The sequence below is a fragment of the Onychomys torridus genome, chromosome 7, assembly GCF_903995425.1.
Source record: "Onychomys torridus chromosome 7, mOncTor1.1, whole genome shotgun sequence".
Classification (NCBI taxonomy): Eukaryota; Metazoa; Chordata; class Mammalia; order Rodentia; family Cricetidae; genus Onychomys; species Onychomys torridus.
The window spans coordinates 115499048-115519813 of NC_050449.1; the positions used below are offsets into that span (position 1 = coordinate 115499048).

The 20766-nt window shown below is 40.5% G+C and overlaps 1 protein-coding gene across 1 annotated transcript in view; it reads left to right on the top strand.

Annotated features, from left to right (window-relative positions):
• Nucleotides 1-20766, top strand: part of Kif15 (kinesin family member 15) — a 67764-nt gene that overhangs the window by 39992 nt on the left and 7006 nt on the right. Inside the window, exons 18-30 of the mRNA XM_036193921.1 lie at nt 1525-1632; nt 2089-2194; nt 3979-4144; nt 5428-5578; nt 5737-5822; nt 6921-6990; nt 7776-7862; nt 9069-9173; nt 10123-10245; nt 13217-13363; nt 15091-15192; nt 15501-15665; nt 17748-17854. Of these exons, the coding sequence (XP_036049814.1) occupies nt 1525-1632; nt 2089-2194; nt 3979-4144; nt 5428-5578; nt 5737-5822; nt 6921-6990; nt 7776-7862; nt 9069-9173; nt 10123-10245; nt 13217-13363; nt 15091-15192; nt 15501-15665; nt 17748-17854 (1523 nt within the window). The remainder of the gene's footprint in view (nt 1-1524; nt 1633-2088; nt 2195-3978; nt 4145-5427; nt 5579-5736; nt 5823-6920; nt 6991-7775; nt 7863-9068; nt 9174-10122; nt 10246-13216; nt 13364-15090; nt 15193-15500; nt 15666-17747; nt 17855-20766) is intronic.

Consider the following 20766-nt stretch of genomic DNA (forward strand, 5'->3'; position numbering starts at 1 on the left):
TAATTGAATGTTCATTTAAATAAAATTTGTCTACTAGTCACTATAATTTGTTGTTGTTTTGCTTTTCTAGACAGGGTTACTCTGTTTAGTCCTGGCTGTCCTGAAACTAGCTCTGTAGACCAGGCTGGCCTCAAACTCAGAGTTTGGCCAATCTCTGCCTCCTGAGTGCTGGAATTAAAGTTGTGAGCCACCACCACCTGGCAACTCCCTAAAATTTTTATGTTTACATATATAAAGTTTTCTGTCTTGTCTTTTTTTTTTTTTTTTTAGTTCACCTTTTATTCTTTAGCAAATTGTTATATAGATCATATTTTAGGGAGGTTTTAATGTATTTGAAGTAACTTGAGTTTTGATTACATTGAGATCCTATTAGCTAATTAAATTTTACTCTTTTGTCCAGTAAAAGTCGGAGTGGACACCCGAAATCTGAATTTCTTTCCTGTTCCATGCCAGAGAATCCCATGTGATGAAAATAACCCCATGCAACACTGAGGAAGCTTCTTAAAAGACTCTAGAGGTGGGGCTGGAGAGATGCCTTAGCAGTTAAGATCACTGGCTGCTCTTTCAGAGGTCCTGGGTTCAATTCCCAGCACCCACATGACAGCTCACAGCTGTTTGTTATTTCAGTTCTGGGAACTTTTTATGCCCTCACATAGACATACCTGTAAGCAAAACACCATTGCACATAAAATAAAAATAAGTAAATCATTTTTTAAAAAAGAATTATAAAAAAGTCTCTAGAGGGCTCAGTGGTTAAGTCTTCTAAAGTTTAAAAAGGTCTCTAGAGGCCTCTACAATTTATTTCAAACATATAAAAAATGTACATATACATATGTATATACCTATGCATATACATGTGTACACACCCACCAAGCCATCTCTCCAGCTCCTACATCCATCTCTTCTATCTATCTATCTATCTATCTATATTCTTTTTATGGTTTTTCGAGACATGGTTTCCCTGTGTAGAAAGCTGGCCTTGAACTCAAGAGATCTGTCTGCCTCTGCCTCCCTTAATACTGTGATTAAATGCATGCTCCATCATGCTTGACTAGGGCTCTGTAATTTAATTCAGGGTTGAATATTAACCACTTTTCTTTGTGATTGAATTTATCCATTTTGATTATTCACAAATATAATTTTGAAACATAGGCATGATCAGAATAGCCTTTTGGAGATTTCTGGCTCCAGCTGTCCTTTGCTATGTTTGCTTGCATAAGGGTTTGAGTTTACTTTAGTTTCTTGTCTCTTTAATCAAAAAGGGCAGGAGAGTTCTCTCAGCAGTTAGGCTGCTTTTCTTGAGGACCTAGGTTCAATTCCCAGTACCCACCTAGTATCTTACAACTTTCTGTAATTCCAGTTGCAGATGATCCAGCACCCTCTTCTGGCACCTGTGGGCACTGGGTGTGCAATTGGCATTCAGACATACATTCAAGCAAAACATCTGTACATAAAACTTAAAAAATCAATAGTTTTAAAATTTTATTATAGGTATTTTTGATGACTGAAATGTGTCTAATGCAGGAACAGCTGAGTGCTCTTCAAGTCAAGCTGGATGAAGAAGAGCATAAAAACCTGAAACTTCAACAGCATGTCGACAAACTAGAGCACCATTCTACACAAATGCAAGAGGTGAGGGTCAGAGCACAGCCTCAGAAAATGTTGAAATATCATTAAAGCAAAGTACTGTGAAATGAGGATATTCCTCCCTTGGACCCCTTCCCACTCTTGAAGTTCTTTTTATTTTTCCTTAATCTATATTCACTCTGGCCCTGTTTGCCCCCAAAACAACATTGCCATTGAAAATTCCCTTACCAAACACTGGTCAACTTTTTATACTTTTCTGATAGTGAGACAGACATTCATTGTCTGGGATTGGTAAGGTATACAAGTGGACTGTTTGTTTAGAAGAAATCAAAATGATTTGTCCACATTCTTGTACTGATCTTGGATTGTGTCAGTCTTCTGCATTATAGTTCGTAAACGACCAAGTTTTGTCTTGTCATTGACTTTATAACTGGACATTAAATACAGAAACGAATGCATTGTTTTAGCATACTCTTCCAATATATTTACTCTTTCCCAAAGCTTTTTTCATCAGAAAGAAGTGATTGGACCAAACAGGAACAGGACCGTCTTGCACAGTTGAATGACCTTGAAAAACAGCTTCAGGATACTCAAACTAAGAATGACTGTAAGTTTGGATAGTTGAGGACACTAGTATCTTTTTTGGTCATTTAAATTAACTTTTTTTTTTTCTATTCTAACGGGTTGCTTATTTTGTTTGTTGTTAGATAATTGATCTTTGTTTGTTGTTAGATAATTGATCTTGAATTTCATGGTAAAGGTTTAATAAATAGCCAGCTGGTAGGGGCTCATGCCTTTAATTCCAGCAGTCGGGAGGCAGAGACAGGTAAATTTCTGTGAGTTCCAGGCTAGCCTGGGCTACAGAGTAAGTTCCAGGATAGGCTCCAAAAGCTACACAGAGAAACCCTGTCTCTGGGAGAAAAAGAGAGAGAGAGAGAGAGAGAGAGAGAGAGAGAGAGAGAGAGAGAGAAAGAAGAAGAAGAAGAAGAAGGAGGAGGAGGAGGAGGAGGAGGGGGGGGAGGGAGGGAGGGAGGGAGGGAGGAGGGGAGGGAGGGAGGAAGGAGGGGAGGGAGGGAGGAGGGGAGGGAGGAAGAGAGAGAGAAAGAGAGAGAGAGAAAAAGAGAGAGAAAAAGAGAGAGAGAGAGAGAGAGAGAGAGAGAGAGAAGAAAGGTGTAATAAATAAAATGGGTTATAAAACAAATTTTCTTCAAGTTTACTTACAAATAAATGTTACAAGTGTTTACTTAACATTTATTTAAGAGCTCAGAGATGGCTCCATTGCCTTACAAGCTTGAGGACCTGAATTCCGAACCCACATTAAAAAAATGGGCATGGTGTCACACACAAATCTGGTATCCTAGTAATGTCAAGATGGGAGGCAAAAAGGAGCAGATCCAGGTCACTGGACAGCTAATCTAGCCCACTTAGTAAAGCTCTAGGCCAATGAAAGAAAGCGAAAAGCACCTGACATCTGTACACACACATACATGAACTAGCATACCTGAATATGTATAAACACATGCACACACATACTTTAAGAATGAAGTATTTTTCATTTAAAAGCTGAGTTGCATTAATATTGACAAAGTGTATAAGCATAAATTATTTATATACATTTCTAGGTGTAGGGTGCCATTCCCACCTTTCTCAGTTTATTTTTCTCTTCATCAAAGCATTTTCAGATAAGCCAGGAAATCCAGCACTTAGTAGATGAAGTCAGGAGGTTCTGAAGTTCAAAGTCATCCTTGGCGACACAGCAAGTTGGACGTCAGCCTGGCATGCATGAGACCCTGTCTCCAAAATATTTTCAGTAGTTTGTAGTAATACTAGAAGTACTAGAAAGTCTATTAATCTAGTTTTCAGCTGGAGTTTCCTTTTGAGACTAGAAGTGTTTAACCCGTGTTGAAAAGCTCTGGTATATTACTAAAGTGTTTTAAACAGCTAAGACTACACTGCTTCAGATATGTTAATTATCACAAGTTTTTCTTCATATTAATAGTTTTGTTGCATGGTCTACAGGGGAAAAAAAAATCTTAAAATGTCAAGTGGCCTAAAAATGAGGAACAGATGTTAATTCTTCCTGTTTCAGCAGAAATGTTGGAACAGCTGGGTGTGGTAGCACATTGCCTGTAATCCCAGCACTCAGGAAGTGGAAGCAGGAAGGTGAGGAACTCAGGGCTATCCTTGCTACTTAGTAAGAATAAGGCCAGCCTGGGGCAAAAGAAATGGAGGGCAGCCGTGATCTAAGGAGAGGAGGAAAAGAGAAATCTTAGTGTTTAATGTTCAGTTGTTAATGTTTGTCCTTGCAGTGGTAAGGTCATATTTATTTACCTGCTTTTACAAAGGACTGGTAAAGGGACCTGTTAAGACCTTGATTTCTTTGTTTTCCAGTTTTGAAATGTGAGGTACATGACTTGCGAATTGTTCTTCATTCTGCTGACAAAGAACTTTCTTTGGTGAAACTGGAGTATAGCACATTCAAAGAGAGTCAAGAGAAAGAACTAAACCAGCTTTCCGAAAGACATGTGCAGGTTCAGCTTCAGTTGGAGAACACCAGGTAGAGTTGTTCTCTGTTGCTTCAAGGTGCCTGTTTGGTTGTTCTCAATACTACTTGAAGTAGTATAAGCCCAACAAACATTGCAAAAGCCAATAATGTAATTTATTAATAATTTATCACAAGTACACCATGTTTTCTTAATCCAGTTGGCTTCACCACAAACTGGTTTTGTGATTTTTTTTTTTTTTTTTTCTTTAAGACTTCTGATTTGTTGTTTGTTTTTGTTTTTCTAAAACAGGACCTCACTATGTAGCTTTGGCTAGCCTGGAACTCATTCTGCTTCCTGAGTGCTGGCTTTAAAGGCATGTGCCACAACATCTGGCCTAATCTCATCAAGTCTTGATTTCCTTTGTTTATTTGTGACACTAGAGCTAGATCAAAAGTGTAAAGAATCTACTGAGCTATGCATTTAAATGCTATCTTAAAAGTAATGACTGTCCTAGCCTTTAACATATATTGGTCAAAATGTAATTGTTCTTAGTGTCCCTGGTTCCACAGGGAGTCACTGACTGGACTGCTTATTGTTTGACACTCACTGGCTGTTTCTTACTAATTTTTGCCTACTTGTCAACATTCTTTACACCATGAACACATGTACATGTTCCCTCTCTCCCTACTTCTCATCTTTTAGCAGCTCCTTCATTGTCCTTTGTAATTTGCTGCTTCTGCCCTCTTTCGTTTGCACAGCATATGGTTCTTCATCTGGTTAGCGATGTATGAGACAAGACATCTGTTTTACATGGTTCAGAGTGAGATTATTGGCTCTTTTTTTGGATGACCACTGGATACTGCACATGATGCAGTGTGTTGGGCAAAGGAGCAAGGTGATGTAACTGAACAAGCAACAAGTAGTTCTTTGCTGAGGTTATATTCTCTCTTGCTTAGGAAGAAGCCATATTTTCTATTACACCTTCCTAGAGCTAGACTTTGTCATAAATGATTGGTGTTGAATTGACAAAATGTGTAAATTGAGTGGCTAGTGCCTGGCTAGAAACATTCACATGAGCCTCATCATCAATTGTCAGCTAGCTAATAAATTGCCAATCACTTAACCACATGAACAAGGATATGGAAGAGATGCTTCAGGCTAACACTCCCTTTCCATCCATATCTTCTGGTTTAGTGGTCCTCACATAAGTACCAAGGGCATTTCATTCCTCACAAGACCATGACAGCTCTCTGACAAATGTAAATGGTTTGTGATAGAAAAACTTGAACTTCAGAAAATCTGACTCAGAAACAAATGTTTATACTTTCCATTTTAAAATATCTTGCTGGTAAAGACTAGAAAATGAAAAGCTTCTTGAGAGCCAAGCCTGCCTACAGGATTCCTATGATAACTTACAAGAAGTAATGAAATTTGAAATTGACCAACTTTCAAAAAAGCTCCAAAACTGCAAACAAGAAAATGAAACTTTGAAGTCTGATCTGCATGTAAGTGATGAACATTGTTATAACTGGTGGATGTATCCTGGATCTGTGGTCCTATCCTATGTCCTCTGACTTCCTGTACCAACCACAGTGCTTGATATTTGTTAACTGCCTAATACTCATAACTGTCACTTCAAACCTAATATACAGTTGTCTTTTAGAATTTGATGGAGCTTTTTGAGGCAGAAAAAGAACGCAACAACAAATTATCATTACAATTTGAAGAAGATAAAGAAAATAGTTCTAAGTGAGTGCTGTTAATTCTTCCCATTGATTAGAATATTGTTCAATACTACATTCTTTATCTTGTTTTGGGGGACTTTAGGATCTCATTGTCTAGCAAAGGCTGGCCTTAAACCTGCAGTCCTTCTGCCTGGGTCTCCCAGGTACTAGAAATATAGACCTGCACCCCTGTGCACAGCTTTCAGCTTGTGCTTTTCTTACTGACACCTTGTGGAGAGTTATTTTCAGTTGCAGATGTAGCTAAATAGCTGTGATATTTCTACACAAGTAGCTGATAGTGATTACAGTGAGGGCCATCTGTAAGTTGCACTATGAATTATATAACTATATTTTTGTTTTATTTTGGGGGGAGGTGTTGTTGGTTGGTTGTTGGTTGGTTGGTTGGTTTGTTAGTTTTGGTTTTATTTTTTTGAGACAGTGTCTCACTATATAGTCCTGGATGACCTAGAACTTACAGAGATCCACCTGCCTGCCTCAGCTTCCTGAGTACTGAGATTGATAATAGACACCACACCAGGCTTCTGATTATCCTTTTATTATTGGGGGGTAGAGAGTGACTTTTTTTTTCTGTTTCTGTCAATCTTTTTCTATTCTTTTTTTTTTCTCCCAGACTCTCATTAAGTCTTTCTTCTCCCTCACACTAGGGAGAAGAACTGTTTTTCAGTTACTATTTACAGTGGTTTTTTTATGACTATTCTTGGCCCTGATACACAGTGAAGTTAGAGCATGCCCCTACTTGAGACATAAACAGGAAACATTTAATCCTATCCAATAAGTCAGGTCTGTGCTGTAGGATATGTAGAGTGAAACAGTAAATGGGACATCCCTGTGGTCATGGACGTCACATTCTGTCTCAGACAGATGGCAGTAAATACTGTGTGCTGTGTGTTGGGTTATCAAATACCAGACACTGGAGAAAAGTAGAGGTGTGGCACAAAAATAATTCCTTACTAAATAGTTGTTAACAAATGCATTCACCTTCCTGATCTCCGTGGGAATATGCTCTCTAACTCAGGATTTGCCTAGTAGACTTCATTTGTATGGCATTTAATTTCTTCTAGGTGCACACTCAGTTCATGTTTACTTAATTATTATTTTCCAGAGAAATCTTAAAGGTTCTTGAGGCTGTGCGTCAGGAGAAACAGAAAGAGATGGCCAAATGTGAGCAGCAGGTCAGCTTTTTATTCTGAGTCTAGAATTGGAAATTGGTAACTTTTATTCCTGAAGTCTTAAAAAGAAAGTGTTTCAGCATTCAGTGTTAGAAAGTCACTAACAATAAGACTGAAATTTTGACTAGGTTTTTGTTGTTAAGGTTTAAACTGAGGCTTCTACCAATGAGGTACATTTCTAGATCATGTTTGTTTGTTTCTGAGACAGGGTATCTCTGTGTATTCCTGGCTGGCCTAGAACTTGCTTTGTAGACCAAACTGGTCTCCAGTGCACAGAATGCTGGGATTAAAGGCATGTGTCACCACACTTGGTCACTCTTGGTTTTTTGAGGCAGTGTCACACTATGGCTACCCTGAAATTCACTTTTAACCCAAGTTTTCCCTGGTCCTGCCTTCTAAATGCTAGAATTGTGGCATGCAACATGACATCCAGCTATTTCTGTTAGTATTTTAAATTTATTATTGTTATGTGCCACTCCCCCCCGACCGTGTGTGTGTGTGTGTGTGTGTGTGTGTGTGTGTGTGTGTGTGTGTGTGAGAGAGAGAGAGAGAGATTGAGATCAGAGGACAGCTCTACCTCCTGAGCCATCTTACCAGTCCTGGTTCTGTTATTTTTAACTCTTTCTGACTTCCAGCTGGCTGTAATGATAGCTGCTGGTGCTCACTTAATAGAGACCACAAAACCACTCCAGGCCTTGTTAATATAGACTCTGTAATATGCAAAGCAGTTATCAGCTTGTTTTTGTTGTTTTTAATTATTTTCTGAAACTATTTGTTTTTCCCCATAGATGGCAAAAGTACAGAAACTAGAAGAGAGCTTGCTTGCTACTGAAAATGTGATCAGGTCTCTGGAAAAGTCTAGAGATTCTGACAAGGTAGAGAAAGTTTGTTTATTTTTGCTGTTGGTGTTGTATGTTTAATTTTAGAGCCTTGGTTTCTCTATGTAGCCTGAGCTGGCTTTGAAATCACCTCAGCTTCTGGGGTACAGATATGTCATTCCTGCTTCCTGCACCATTTCATACTCCACGGTAACTTAAACCTGTCTGGTCCACCCACCCACATTTAGGCTCTTTTCTGAGCTGGGGATCAAACCCAGGGCCTTGCGCTTGCTAGGCAATTGCTCTACCACTGAGCTAAATCCCCAACCCTAGACTTTTTTTTTTTTTTTTAATTAATTTTATATTTTTGAGACAAAGTCTCACTATGTACTCCTGAATGGCTTGGAACTTTTTATGTAGTTTGAGGCTGTCTGATGATGAAAGGTATATACCACTATGTCCAGCATACACTGTTCCTTTAGAGATCTTATGTAATACATCTTGCCCTTTCAGCTAGAATGCAGATGTTACTCTGATACTTTTTCACTGACTGTAAGTTCATGATACAATAAGTCTCAAATCTTTATTGCTGACTTTGCCAGAATAATAAAAGTGACTTGTCTATCCATATATAAAAATGAGCATAATGGTCTACACCTATCACACCAGCTCTTAGGAGACTGAGGCAAGAAGGACAGTAGTTAAGAGGCCAGCCTAAGGTACATGAAGATTTGGAAGCTAACCTGAGCTACATAGTAAAGCCCTGTCTCAAAAAAAGAAAAGAAAAAATTTTTAACAAGTTGTGAAAGGTACAGTGTTACATAAAACTTTGCTAAAGTAAACTGACTTCCTTTGTTGCGTTTAGGAAACAGAAATGGCTTGTGTTAGCTACATTTCTTAATAATGTGACCAAACAACTCCCCCAAAAAATTTATAGAAGGAAAGATTTATTCTGACTCATGAAGCTCAAGGCATGGCTCCATGTTGATAGGAGCTATTTGTAGCTGCTGATTGCATAGCCCCTAATAGGAAGCACAGAGAGCTTGGGCAGGATTGGTGCTGGCTATAACGCTTGTACCCATGTCCTCCAGTGAGGCCTCATCTCTGAAACAGTCCACAAGCTCCCAAAACAGCACCACTAGCTGGGATTCAAGTGTTCAAAATAGACTGAGAAAAATTTCACATTCAACCTCAACAGTTCATCCTTTAAAATGATCTCCATAATGTCACTGGTTTTGAAAATAATTTTTTTGTCCTTATCAGGAACTTGTTACTAATCTCATGAACCAAATCCAGGAGTTAAGAACATCAGGTGGTGAAAAAGCAGAAACCATAGACACCCTGAAACAAGAACTACAGGACATAAATGTAAGTTGAGTCACAGGATGCCGAGCTTCAGCATGGCACAATTCACAAGCTCTTCAGGGGGCTGGTAGATGTCCCAACAGGTAAAAAGAGTCTGTGGTAGAGTAAGCTTGATTGTAGAAGTTAACACACAGAGGACTTCTGAAATGTACAGTGCACATACTTTGGACAGCAGCGTTTCTGTGCCAGGTCTTTGTCTTGGAATAGTATTCTCTGTACCATTCAGGAACCACTGATTAGAAATAAACTGGATGTTGCCAGTAACAGTTAATGCTAAAGTGGCATTCCTTATTTGCCTCAAGAAACATGCTTTAGTTAAATTTGCAGGTGTTTATTATATGGAATTGTGTCCCTGATCTGAGACTCAACCGTTTCCTGAAGTAGCTGTTTCTTAAGTTGAATGTGGATGCTTCCTTTGCTTGGATCAAGATGAAGATTTTCATCCTCATCTGTTCTGCTCCAAAGGAGCTTGCTTTGCTCCATATTTATCTTCATAAGCAGTCTCTGATGAGATGACAAAGCCAGATGGTTTTCTCTAGCACCTTTATACCTGTCCTGTTTTTCTTTGTCATGTACACTAGTTCTTATTGCTTCATTAACAAGAGTTTGTGAGGCTGGAGAGATGGCTTAGTGGTAAGAGCAACTGCTACTCTTCTAGAGGACCTGGCCCATCTCCCACATTGGGCATCTCACAACCACCTGTCACTCCAGCTGAATGGGATTTGATGCCCTCAGTGGGTACCTGCACACACCTGGCATGCAAGTGTACTTGCTTACACACACATAAAAATAATAAAACTCAAAACAACAACAAAAACCAACCACCAGGTGTTGCTGAATCAGCTTGTTCATCCGGTCCTCACCTGGAGCTAAGATCACTTCTAAGTTACTTTGGTGTACAGATGAGCAGAAGTTCAGTGAAAGCTCTTGTCCATGACTTTATTTTCAACAGTGCAAATACAATGCTGCTGTGGCTGACAAGGAAGAGAGCAGAGAGTTGATCACAAGACAGGAAGTGGACATCCTGGAACTAAAAGAAACTCTTAGACTGAGAATCCTCTCAGAGGATATTGAGGTAGGTATTATTAATGTGACACTTTTCTTTTCTTTTTTTTCCTTTCCCTGCCTGCCTGCCTGCTTCTCTCTTTCAGACAGGATCCTCTCTGTGTAACCCTGGCTGTCCTGGAACTCACTGTGCCAACCAGGCTGACCTTGAACTCATAGAATTCCCCCTGCCTCTGCTTCTCGAGTGCTGTACTAGAAATTTCTATTTTTTGTTCCTTATTACTTGACAGTATGTTTATTTATGTAGGGATATTTTTAATGAATAACTAAAAGATTCTTTTTAAAAGGAATAATTGATACTTAGGGGCTGACAAGATGACACGGAGGGTAAAGTTACTTCCCACTGAAGCTGACCACCTGATTTTAATCCCTAGAACCCAAATGGTGGAAGGAAGGAGAGAACTATTTTATTGTTGAAAAATCAGCAGTAAAAGTTATTATGTCCTGGGGGCTGGAGAGATGACTGCAGAGGTTAAGAGCACTGGCTGCTCTTCCAGAGGTCCTGAGTTCAATTCCCAGCAACCACATGGTGGCGCACAACCATCTATAATGAGATCTCATGCCCTCTTCTGGCCTGCAGGCATACATACAGATCGAATACTATATATAAAATAAATAATTTTTTTAAGTTGGAAAGTCCTATTCACAAAAATAAAATAATGTATCAGAATCTTAAGGAGAAAATTTAGCAAGTGTTAGGATATAGAGAGATTCCAAGTGATGAAAAGGAAGACACGAAAAGGAAAATACAGAACTATTGAAGACATTGAAATTTGTACAATTCCAATTCAAATCCCAATTTTTAAAACCTGATGAAAGCTTGGGATGGCAACATTTGCCTTTAATCCCACTATTTTGGGAAGCCAACATAAGTCTATATAGGAAGTTCCAGGTCAGCCAGGGTTACACATGAGACCTTGTCTTGAAGGAAGAGAGAGAGGGAGTATCAAGATATAAGTATAAAGTACATATAATAAAAACTGCGAGTCAACTAAAGTATCTAGTTGTGTGTTCAGTTATGATGCCTCCAAAGGTGAAACAGAATTCACCTGAGAGAAAGAGTGAATGCATGGAAGAGTGTAGGATAGCAAGTTCCTCTGTGTGCACGAGCAAGTGAACATGCATGTGTGTGTGGATTTCGATAAACTCTTATTGTACCTTGGAACTCGCTGATTGGACTGGGCTATCCAGCCCCCGTGAGCCCCAGGTATCGCCCTGTCTCTCCCTTCCCAGTGCTGGGATTAGTGGCATGCCATTATGCCCAAACTTTTACATGAGTGTTAGGCACTGAACTCATCTTCATGTTTGCACTAGTTTTCTTTCTGTTGCTGTGATGAAGCACACTGATTGAAAACAAGTTAGACAGGAACATTTCTGTTTGTCTTACATTTCCAGATCATAATCTGTCATTGAGAGAAGTCAGAGCAGAAACCATAGAGGAGTGCTGCATGACAGCTCACTCCCTGCCTAACACACACGTTCATGATTAGCTAGCATGCCTCATGATGGTGCTTCCCACAGTGAGCTTACCTGAAGACACACCCACAGGCACTCTAATCTAGGCAGTTCCTCACTTGAGATTTTCCTCTTAGATGATTGTTGTATCCAGTTAACAAGCTAACTAAGACACATGGGAAGACTTTATTGACTGAGCTATCTTTTCAGCCCCTTGGGGCCTCTATTTATTTATTTATTCATTCATTCATTCACTTTTATTTATTTTTAGGGTTTTTTTTCCTACTCATATTTATGTATGAGTGTATGCAGTACTTTTAAAGTACTCCATGGATCTCCTGGAGCAGGAGTTATGGTGGTTATGAGATGCTGGGTGTGGGTGCTGGGAACCAAAATTGTCCTCTGCAAGAACAGCACTTTATTAACAGCTACTCATCTCTCCAACCCTGAGATCATCCTTTTAAAAACTGTGCACATGTCCATATGGGAAGGAAGGATGAGCAGATTCTGCTGTGATATCATCACTACCTGTGCTGTGTAAGTCACTTTCCACTACCCAATTCTGAGTCTTCAACAGCCGGTGCCATGGTGAATTGTTGCAGCCCTTCTCTGCCTGGGCTGCAGCTATTAATATTCTAGGATCTAAAAATGCAGAGTCAGGCTCAAGACATGGCTCTGTTGATAAAGTAGCTGCTGCATAAGCATGAAGACCATGTTTGCATCCTCAGCCAATGTAGAAGCTGGGCGTAGCAACCTGAATCTGTAACCATAGAGTATAGCACCAGCAGACAGAGGCAGACAGATTCAGGGTGCTTGCTGGCCAGCCAGTCTAGCCAAAATGGTTTATTCCAGGTTCAGTGAGAGATGTCTGACATGATCTCTGACATCTGTACATATCTCATAGGCATGTACACACACACACACACACACACACACACACACACACCACATAGGCATGTACACATACGCATGCACACACGCATGTGTGCAAATATTATACACATACAAGCCCATGAAACTCAATTAGTAGGAAATTAAGTAAGCTTTGCACTTTAGGTGTTCTCTAAAACCCTGAGTGGGAAGAGGCTACTACCCGGCCTCACACAGGAGACTGAATCTACTGAAATCACCCCTAGGCCTGTTCACGTATGTATCCACTGCTCGGGTTGTCTTGGAATGGTTTAGCACATAAGCCAGAGGGGAGAAATTTTAAAGATTTTTATATACAACTTTGCTAACTTTAAAAAAATTTGTGGCCAGGCGGTGGTGGCGCACACCTGTAATCCCAGCACTCAGGAGGCAGAGGCGGGTGGATCTCTGTAAATTTGAGGCCAGCCTGGTCTACAAGAGATAGTCCAGGACAGACTCCAAAGCTACATAGAAACCCTGTCTCGCAAAACCAAAAAAAAACAAAACAAAAAACAAAAAACAAAACAAAAAAAAATTGTGGTGATGTTATAGTAATGATCTGTGAAACAAATGACATAGTTAAGAAACACTTCCTTTGGGACATTGTTCCCTAACAGAGGGATATGCTGTGTGAAGATTTGGCCCATGCAACGGAGCAGCTGAACATGCTCACAGAGGCCTCAAAAAAGCACTCTGGGCTACTGCAGTGTGCCCAGGAAGAGCTGACCAAGAAGGAGGCGCTGATCCAGGAGCTTCAGCACAAGGTCAGTGGCATATTGAGCCCCTCAGACACCAGCAGGGAACAGCATGGTACAGGTTGTTCTGAGTTTCCTGCTTTGGCTAAGTTCTCTCTGTACAGAAAGTAGGCAGATGGATTGATTAGAGACTCTGGTGTTCCACCATGGACTGTGAACTTGGTTTCCTCATGTGAGTCTCACTTAGCTACCTCCCTCCTTGCCCTGGGTCTTTGACACATGACTGCATTGTCTGCAATGAGGTTGTGACTGAAAACAGTAAGATGTTAAAACAAAACTATAGCCTTCTCCAAAGTAACAAATTGTACACACATACATTTCAGAAACATCTCTTTTTGCTGTTGTTTGAAATAGGGTCTCACTATCCTAGGTTGGCTTTGAGCTCAAGATTCTCTTGCCTCCATCTTCCGCAGTGCCACTACACCCAGAATAAAATATCTTTTTTACATAACAAATTATTGGATACATTTATGAGGTTTATACTGATAGGTTTTGCTGGAGTGGGTTGAAACAATCTTGTTTTGTAGCTCTGGCTTGTCTGGTGCTCAAAGGCAGCCCAGACTGGCCTGATATTCTATAATTCAGGCTGTCATCAAACTCATGATAATCCTTCTACCTCCACCTCCTGAATTCTGGGATTACAGGCATCAGGCTCCTCATCTGCCACAATGTGTTGCTCTGATGTTTGTATATATTATATAATAATTAAATCAAGTTGGTTAATATATCCATTACCTCACCTAGGATTTTGTTTGTGATACAGTTTTAAAACTGCTGTCTTTCCTGTTTTGATCTTTTTTTTTTTTTTTCTCAAAATATATTGCATGGTCTCAAAAACTTGCTTTTGTCTGAGTTTGGTAGGCTTTGATGGACATCTCTCATCCAGGGCTCTGGTAACTGCTATTTTACTCAACACCTCTGAGTTAGGCTATTTGGATTCCACAGGGAAGCTAGATCACTGTGTTTCTGCACTTGGCTTCTAACAATTATGTGACATCTTCTAAGTTCATCCATTTTATTGCAGATGACAGAATTTGCCTTGTCTTACAGGTTAGCCAGTGTTCTTTTATTTCTAGGTACTATTTTTTTTTTCTTTTCATCTGCTGGTGGATAATTAGGTTTACTATATACTTTGGCTGTTGTGAACAAGGGTGTGGTTAACATAGGGATGCAGCCCTCTCTTCAAGTATTATATCACAAACTGGGGGATGGTTCAGTAGATAGAGCAGTTGCCAGGCAAGCATAAGTCCTGAGGTTTGGATTCGCAGAACTCAAATAATAACCAGGTTGGCATGGCGGCCTATTTCTAATCTTAGTGTGCAGGAAGCAAAACCAGGGAACTCCCCTGAGCAAACTGACCAGCTAAAGCAGCGAACTGAGAAACTGCCTCACTAGCAATTGGCCCCCACAGGTCAGACACATGCGTGTGCACTCATTCCCACACATATGTGAGCACACATGCACACAATTTCGTTTTCTTCAAATATAGACCCAGCACTGAGATTGCTGGCCATGTGGGAGTTCTAGTTTGTTTTAGGGGTGACTTTCCCAAAAGCAGTATAGTCTGTCCATGTCCTCCACTAGTACATCTCTTTCATCTTAACTGGGAAATAACTCTGTGATTTTGATTTGCTTTTCTCTGGTGGTTGTCAGTGAGGAAGCTTGTCTTTTCCAATTGGACTGTGTGTTCTGAATTATTTTCTAAACTATAACCTGTTATCTGTTCAATTTGCCAGTTAAACCAAAACCAAGAGGAAGTCGAGCAGAAGAAAAACGAATATAACTTCAAAATGAGACAACTGGAGCAGGTGATGGATTCTGCTTCTGAGTATCCACAGGTACCTTTGCAAAAAAAAGTGATTTTCAGAATAATCAGTTTTTCAAATGAGAAAAATGTGTGAATAATCAATGTTATTCCTTATCATTTTAAGGAAAAAGCTCTTGATTAACACCCCCTGTCTGCTTTCTACTTGGTAAAGTCTTGTTTTACTTGGATAGGAATTTAAAAAAATAAGCTAAATGGCCTTTCTCTAGGGACTTGGCATACACATATAAATGCACATTTTATCATCTGTATTGACTACAGATGAAATCTGCATAGCATCATGTAATCAAGCATTTGGATGAAGTATGATTTTTGTTTCAGAGTCCCAAAACACCACCACATTTTCAAGCTCATTTGGCCAAACTCTTGGAAACACAAGAACAAGAGATAGAAGATGGACGAGCCTCTAAGACTTTTTTGCAACACCTTGTCACAAAGCTAAATGAAGATAGAGAAGTAAAAAATGCTGAAATCCTCAGAATGAAGGTACATGACATTTTTTTTTTCTTTTGTGAACTATGTTTTAAAAGTCAGCAGCTTCCTCCTAGCTGTTGATGATCCAAGATCAAAAGGCCAGAACCTTTTCATAGTCTTCCTCCCAACCTTGACTCCTTGCAGTCTAGTTCGTTGTCCCTGGGAACTCCCAGTTTCCTGTCCTTCCTTTTTAAAAAATTATTTATTTCTATTTTAATGTGTATTGGTATTTTGCCTGCATGTATGTCTGTGGGAGGGTCCCCTGGAACTGGAGTTAATGGACAGTTGTGAGCTGACATGTGGGTGCTGGGAATTGAACCTGGGTCCTCTAGAAGCAGTCAGTGCTCTTCACCACTAGCCATCTATCCAGCCCTCCTTTCCTTCCTTTTTAAAGCTTTTCAGTACATACTTACTTAAGTCTGTAAGTGCCCTTCCCCTGCCTTCTGGGGTTTTACACAATAGTATCATAGTCTCTACCAACCACATTGCCATGAGCAATGAATGGAGGCCTCATTCCTTGAATATCACCTCATAATGCTGTCTAACTTCTGAATCTTTACCAACTCAATACCTACAGCACATTATCTCAACACTGTTTGAAATGTGTGCATGTATGTGTTAGGTACATGTGCTTATAGGAGCCAGAGGTCAACATCACATGTGTTTCTCTATCACTTTCCACCTTAATTTTTGAGGCAAGGTCTCAGAGCGGGCACTGTACTGACTGAGCCATCTTCTCAGCCCCTCAGTGTAGTTTTAGGTTTAACTTTTGCTCTTTTTTCCTTCTCTCCTCTCCTCCTTTCCCTTGCTTCTTGTGACTATGTGTCTGTATATGATGCAGTGTGGGGGGGTATTTTTGTGTTTAATGCATGAGTGAGGACATGTGTACCACAGAATGTGTGTGAAGTTGAAGGACAACCTCAGGCATCAGCCTTCACCTTTCATTTTGTTTGCTGCTGTGTAAACCAGAAGTTAGCTGCCCCAAAGACTTTACAGGGATTCTGTTACCACCTCCACCACCTCCACCACCACCACCTCTACCTCCATTGTAAACAGCATTGTAATTATAGACATGTGCTACTGCACCAGGTTTCAGTGGGTTCTAGGGAACTCAAGCTCAGATCCTCACACTTACATGGGGCAAGTGTTTTATCCACTAAGTCATCTCCCCAGCTGCTTTTCACCTTACTGAGATAGGGTCTTGGGTCTTACTATATTGTAGCCAGAAGTTTTCCTGTGTCTCGCCCAGTCTGTAGCTGCTCAGACCCAAGTAAACACACAGAGGCTTATATTAATTAAAACTCCTTGGCCATTAGCTCAGTTACTACTGACTAGCTCTTACATTTAAACTCAGCCCATTTCTGTTAATCTGTATGTCACCACATATTCTGTGGCTTTACCTGTGTGCTGTTACATGCTGTTATCTGGTTGGTGGGCTGGCGTCTCCTGACTCAGCCTTCCTCTTCCCAGAATTCTTTGTCTGCTTATCCCACCTATACTTCCTGCCTGGCTACTGGCCAATCAGCGTTTTATTAAACCAGTGTACAAAAGCATTATCCCACAGCACTATATAGCTATATAACCAGGTTGGCTTTGAACTCATGGTCCTCCTTTCCTTAGCCCTTTGAGTGCTGGGTTGACAGGGATATGCCACCATACTTGGCCATAAGTGAGGATCTAATTTGAGTGTTTGCTGTGGCACCAGTTTTTAATATGCTTAAACTGTTTAAGACACTAAACATGTTCATGAGTCACATTTCTAAGACTTACAAGAGCTTGTTACAAACTGTGTTTATCCAATAATACTCAGTGTTGTACTTAAAGAGTAATGTAAAAAGGAATACCTGTCTCAGTCACAACTTTTTCTTTGGGGAAGTGTGTGTGGGGGGGGTGACATAGGGTCTCATTTCATAGACCTGGCTGTCCTGGAACTCCTTATATCCAGCAAATTTATATAGTTTTGCCCACCTCTGCCTCCCAAGTGCTAAAATTAAAGGTGTGTGCCACCACACCCAGCTTCAGTCACAACATTGAGAAATAAAATAGCACCCAGTCTGATGTTTTTCTGAAAAAAATTATTTGGTGTATTCTCAGGATCAGTTGTGTGAAATGGAAAATCTGCGCCTGGAGTCTCAGCAATTAAAAGAGAAAAACTGGCTTCTGCAAAGCCAGCTAGATGATGTTAAAAGGCAGGACAGTGGGTGAGTAAGAGCCAGATGTCCTCCAGCTGGACTTGGTCTGCCTGCACATCCTTAAGTGAATGAGGTTAATGTGGGCTTTACCAGACAGGACATCCCCCTGACCTGCGAAGTGCATGGTTGGTTTTGAGTTGTCTGATGAGGGTGTTATGCGAGTGTCATGTGCCCCCGGAGACCATCAGGAGTAAAAAGCAAAGAGCCTTTATTGCAAGCTTGAGCTTGGGCTTCCCATCCGTTCTGACACAGCGTTTGGATCAGGGAGAGCCTTGAGCTCAGTTGAGGCAGGGTTTTTAAGGAGTAAAGGATTCGAGGTAAGGGAATTCTGTGTTCAGATAGGGGTGAACTCCTGATTGGGCAGGAGTGAGGCAACAGAAGTTTTGTCAAACAATGATTTTTACTGGTGTTGCTGCAAGGAAATTGGCAATTTAAAAGTATAATATAAAAGTGATGTAAGCTATCCTTTATGTTCTAGAGCATTTAGTACTTATCTCAATTCTGATTGGTTCCCCACAGGGTACAGTTAGTAGCTTTTCCTGGTTATTGTAATGGCGAGGCCTAGTCCCAGTATTGTTTGTCTGCAGCCTGTCATGGCTGCACTAATGTTAAGTTAGGCCTCTACTAGCATGTAGCTTTCTATCATTGGAGGATAAGACACCTACCAGCTCTGTGAACTAAGCATTTGGAATACATTCAGAAGATGTGAAATACTTGAACTAGACTACTTCCATTTCAAAGTTTTTTTGGGAGGGGGTGGTTTTTGTGTTTTGCAGGGGTGAATGGAAGGGATTTTGAGATAGGTTCTCACTAGGTAGCTATGGCTGTTCTAGAACTCATTTTGCAGACCATGCTGGCCATGAACTCAAAGATACACCTGCCTTTGTCTCCTGAGTGCTAGGATTAAAGGTATGTGCCACTACACCTGTCTTTTTGTTTTTTGTGTTGGTTTTCTGAGACAGGGTTTCTCTTGTGTATGTAGCCTTGGCTCCTGGAGCTTGCTCTGTAGACCAGGCTGGCCTCGAACTCACAGAGATCCACCTGCCTCTGCCTTTCAAGTGCTGAGATTAAAGGTATATACCACTACATATGGCTCTCAGTTTTTCTTTAATTCCTTCTCACAAGTTGGAAATTTAACTGGGTGGAATCTTGCCCTGAGGTCACCACTCCCTTTATTCCATTTCTTAATCTGTTTATCTCCTTGAACCACAGGACTTAGCTCCATTCCACTTCCTTGTGCTCTTTTTCTCCTCAAATTTTACATATTGTAATTTACCCTGCTCAGCTTGCTCCTTTTCAGTATAAATCTTTTTTAGAGTTACCACTAATATATCCACACAACAGAGTCTATACTAGGCTGTCTTGAAATTTCTTCTGCCAACGGAATTAATCCAAAACTCTTCACGTTAGCCTCAGGCATTCTGTTCAGGCAAGAGCAAAAGGCAGCCGCTTTCTTCACCAAACTGTCACAAGAATGATCTCTAGGCCACATACTAATAATTCTTTTCCTCTGAATCCTGTTGAGCCCAGGCACTGACAGTTCAAATCATTCTTGGCACCATTGTCTTCCATGCTCCTACTAGCATGGCCCGATAAGCAGTACTTAAGGCTTTCCTAATCCAAAGTATTAAAGTTCAAATTCCTCCAAACAAAAACATGGTCAGGCCTATCTCAGCAGTACCTCACTCCTGGTACCAACTTCTGTCTTAGTTAGGGTTTCTATTGCTATGAAAAGACACCATGACCACAGCAACTCGTATAAAGAAAAAAAATTTAATTGGGTGGCTTACAGTTTCAAATGTCGTGTACAGGCAGATTTAGTGCTGGAGAAGGAGCTGAGAGCTCTACATCTTACAGGCAACAGGAAGTGAACTGAAACACTAGGTGTGGCTTGATCAAATATGAAACTTCAAAGCCCACCTCCACAGTGACACACTTCCTCCCACAAGATCACACTCATTCCACCAAACCACACCTCTTAATAGTGCCACTCTCTTTGAGGGCCATTTCCTTTAAACCACCACAGTTTCTAGGTAGATAAGTACAAGATGCAGAAAGGGGAGTGTTTCTACCAGTTGGTACTGCTTCACAATGTGATTCAAGGGAAGCAACCTAGGCAGACCAAGGCATCTTCAGCATCTTGCTAAGCATTACTAAGGCCCTAGGCTCAATATCCAGTACCACAAACAAAATCAAAGTAAAGCAAAAAGTGTAAAGCACAGGTGTTGGTGAGTGTATCCAAAAAGTGTAAAGCACAGGTGTTGGTGAGTGTATCTTTCAATAACTAGTTGTTAAGTGTGTGGTGTAGAATTATGATGTTGACTGTTGTTGTTGTTTTTGTTTTTTGAGACGGTTTCTCTGTGTAGCTTTGCGCCTTTCCTGGAACTCACTTGGTAGCCCAGGCTGGCCTCGAACTCAGAGATCCGCCAGGCTCTGCCTCCCGAGTGCTGGGATTAAAGGCGTGTGCCACCACCACCGGTATCTGTTAACTTTCTATAAGAGGATTAGCAACAGGAGGGACTACTTATAAACTTGGTGTAGTCATACATACATGTACATCATGACTCAAGATGTACAGACAAGAAGATCAGAAATTTAAAGTCATCTTCAGCTACATATCAAATTCAAGGCTAGCCCAGACTATGTAAGACTGTCTGCAACAACAACAAAAGGCAGGGAGGTGAATTGGACCAGAAAGAATTCTCTGGGATGGGACTCTTACTGAATTTCACTCCCTAGATTGGGTCCATGCTTTTTTAAGAAAATCTTAGACGCTTGCCAGTGGTCTAGGCATTTTTAGAAGCTCTCCTGAGACTGTCTAAAATACATAGGGTAACAAAAATTTGAAAGTGTTAAAGGCAGCTCTGCTGAGAGTGTAAATGTTTCTCTTCACGTCTTAGTGAACGCCATACAAATGACTT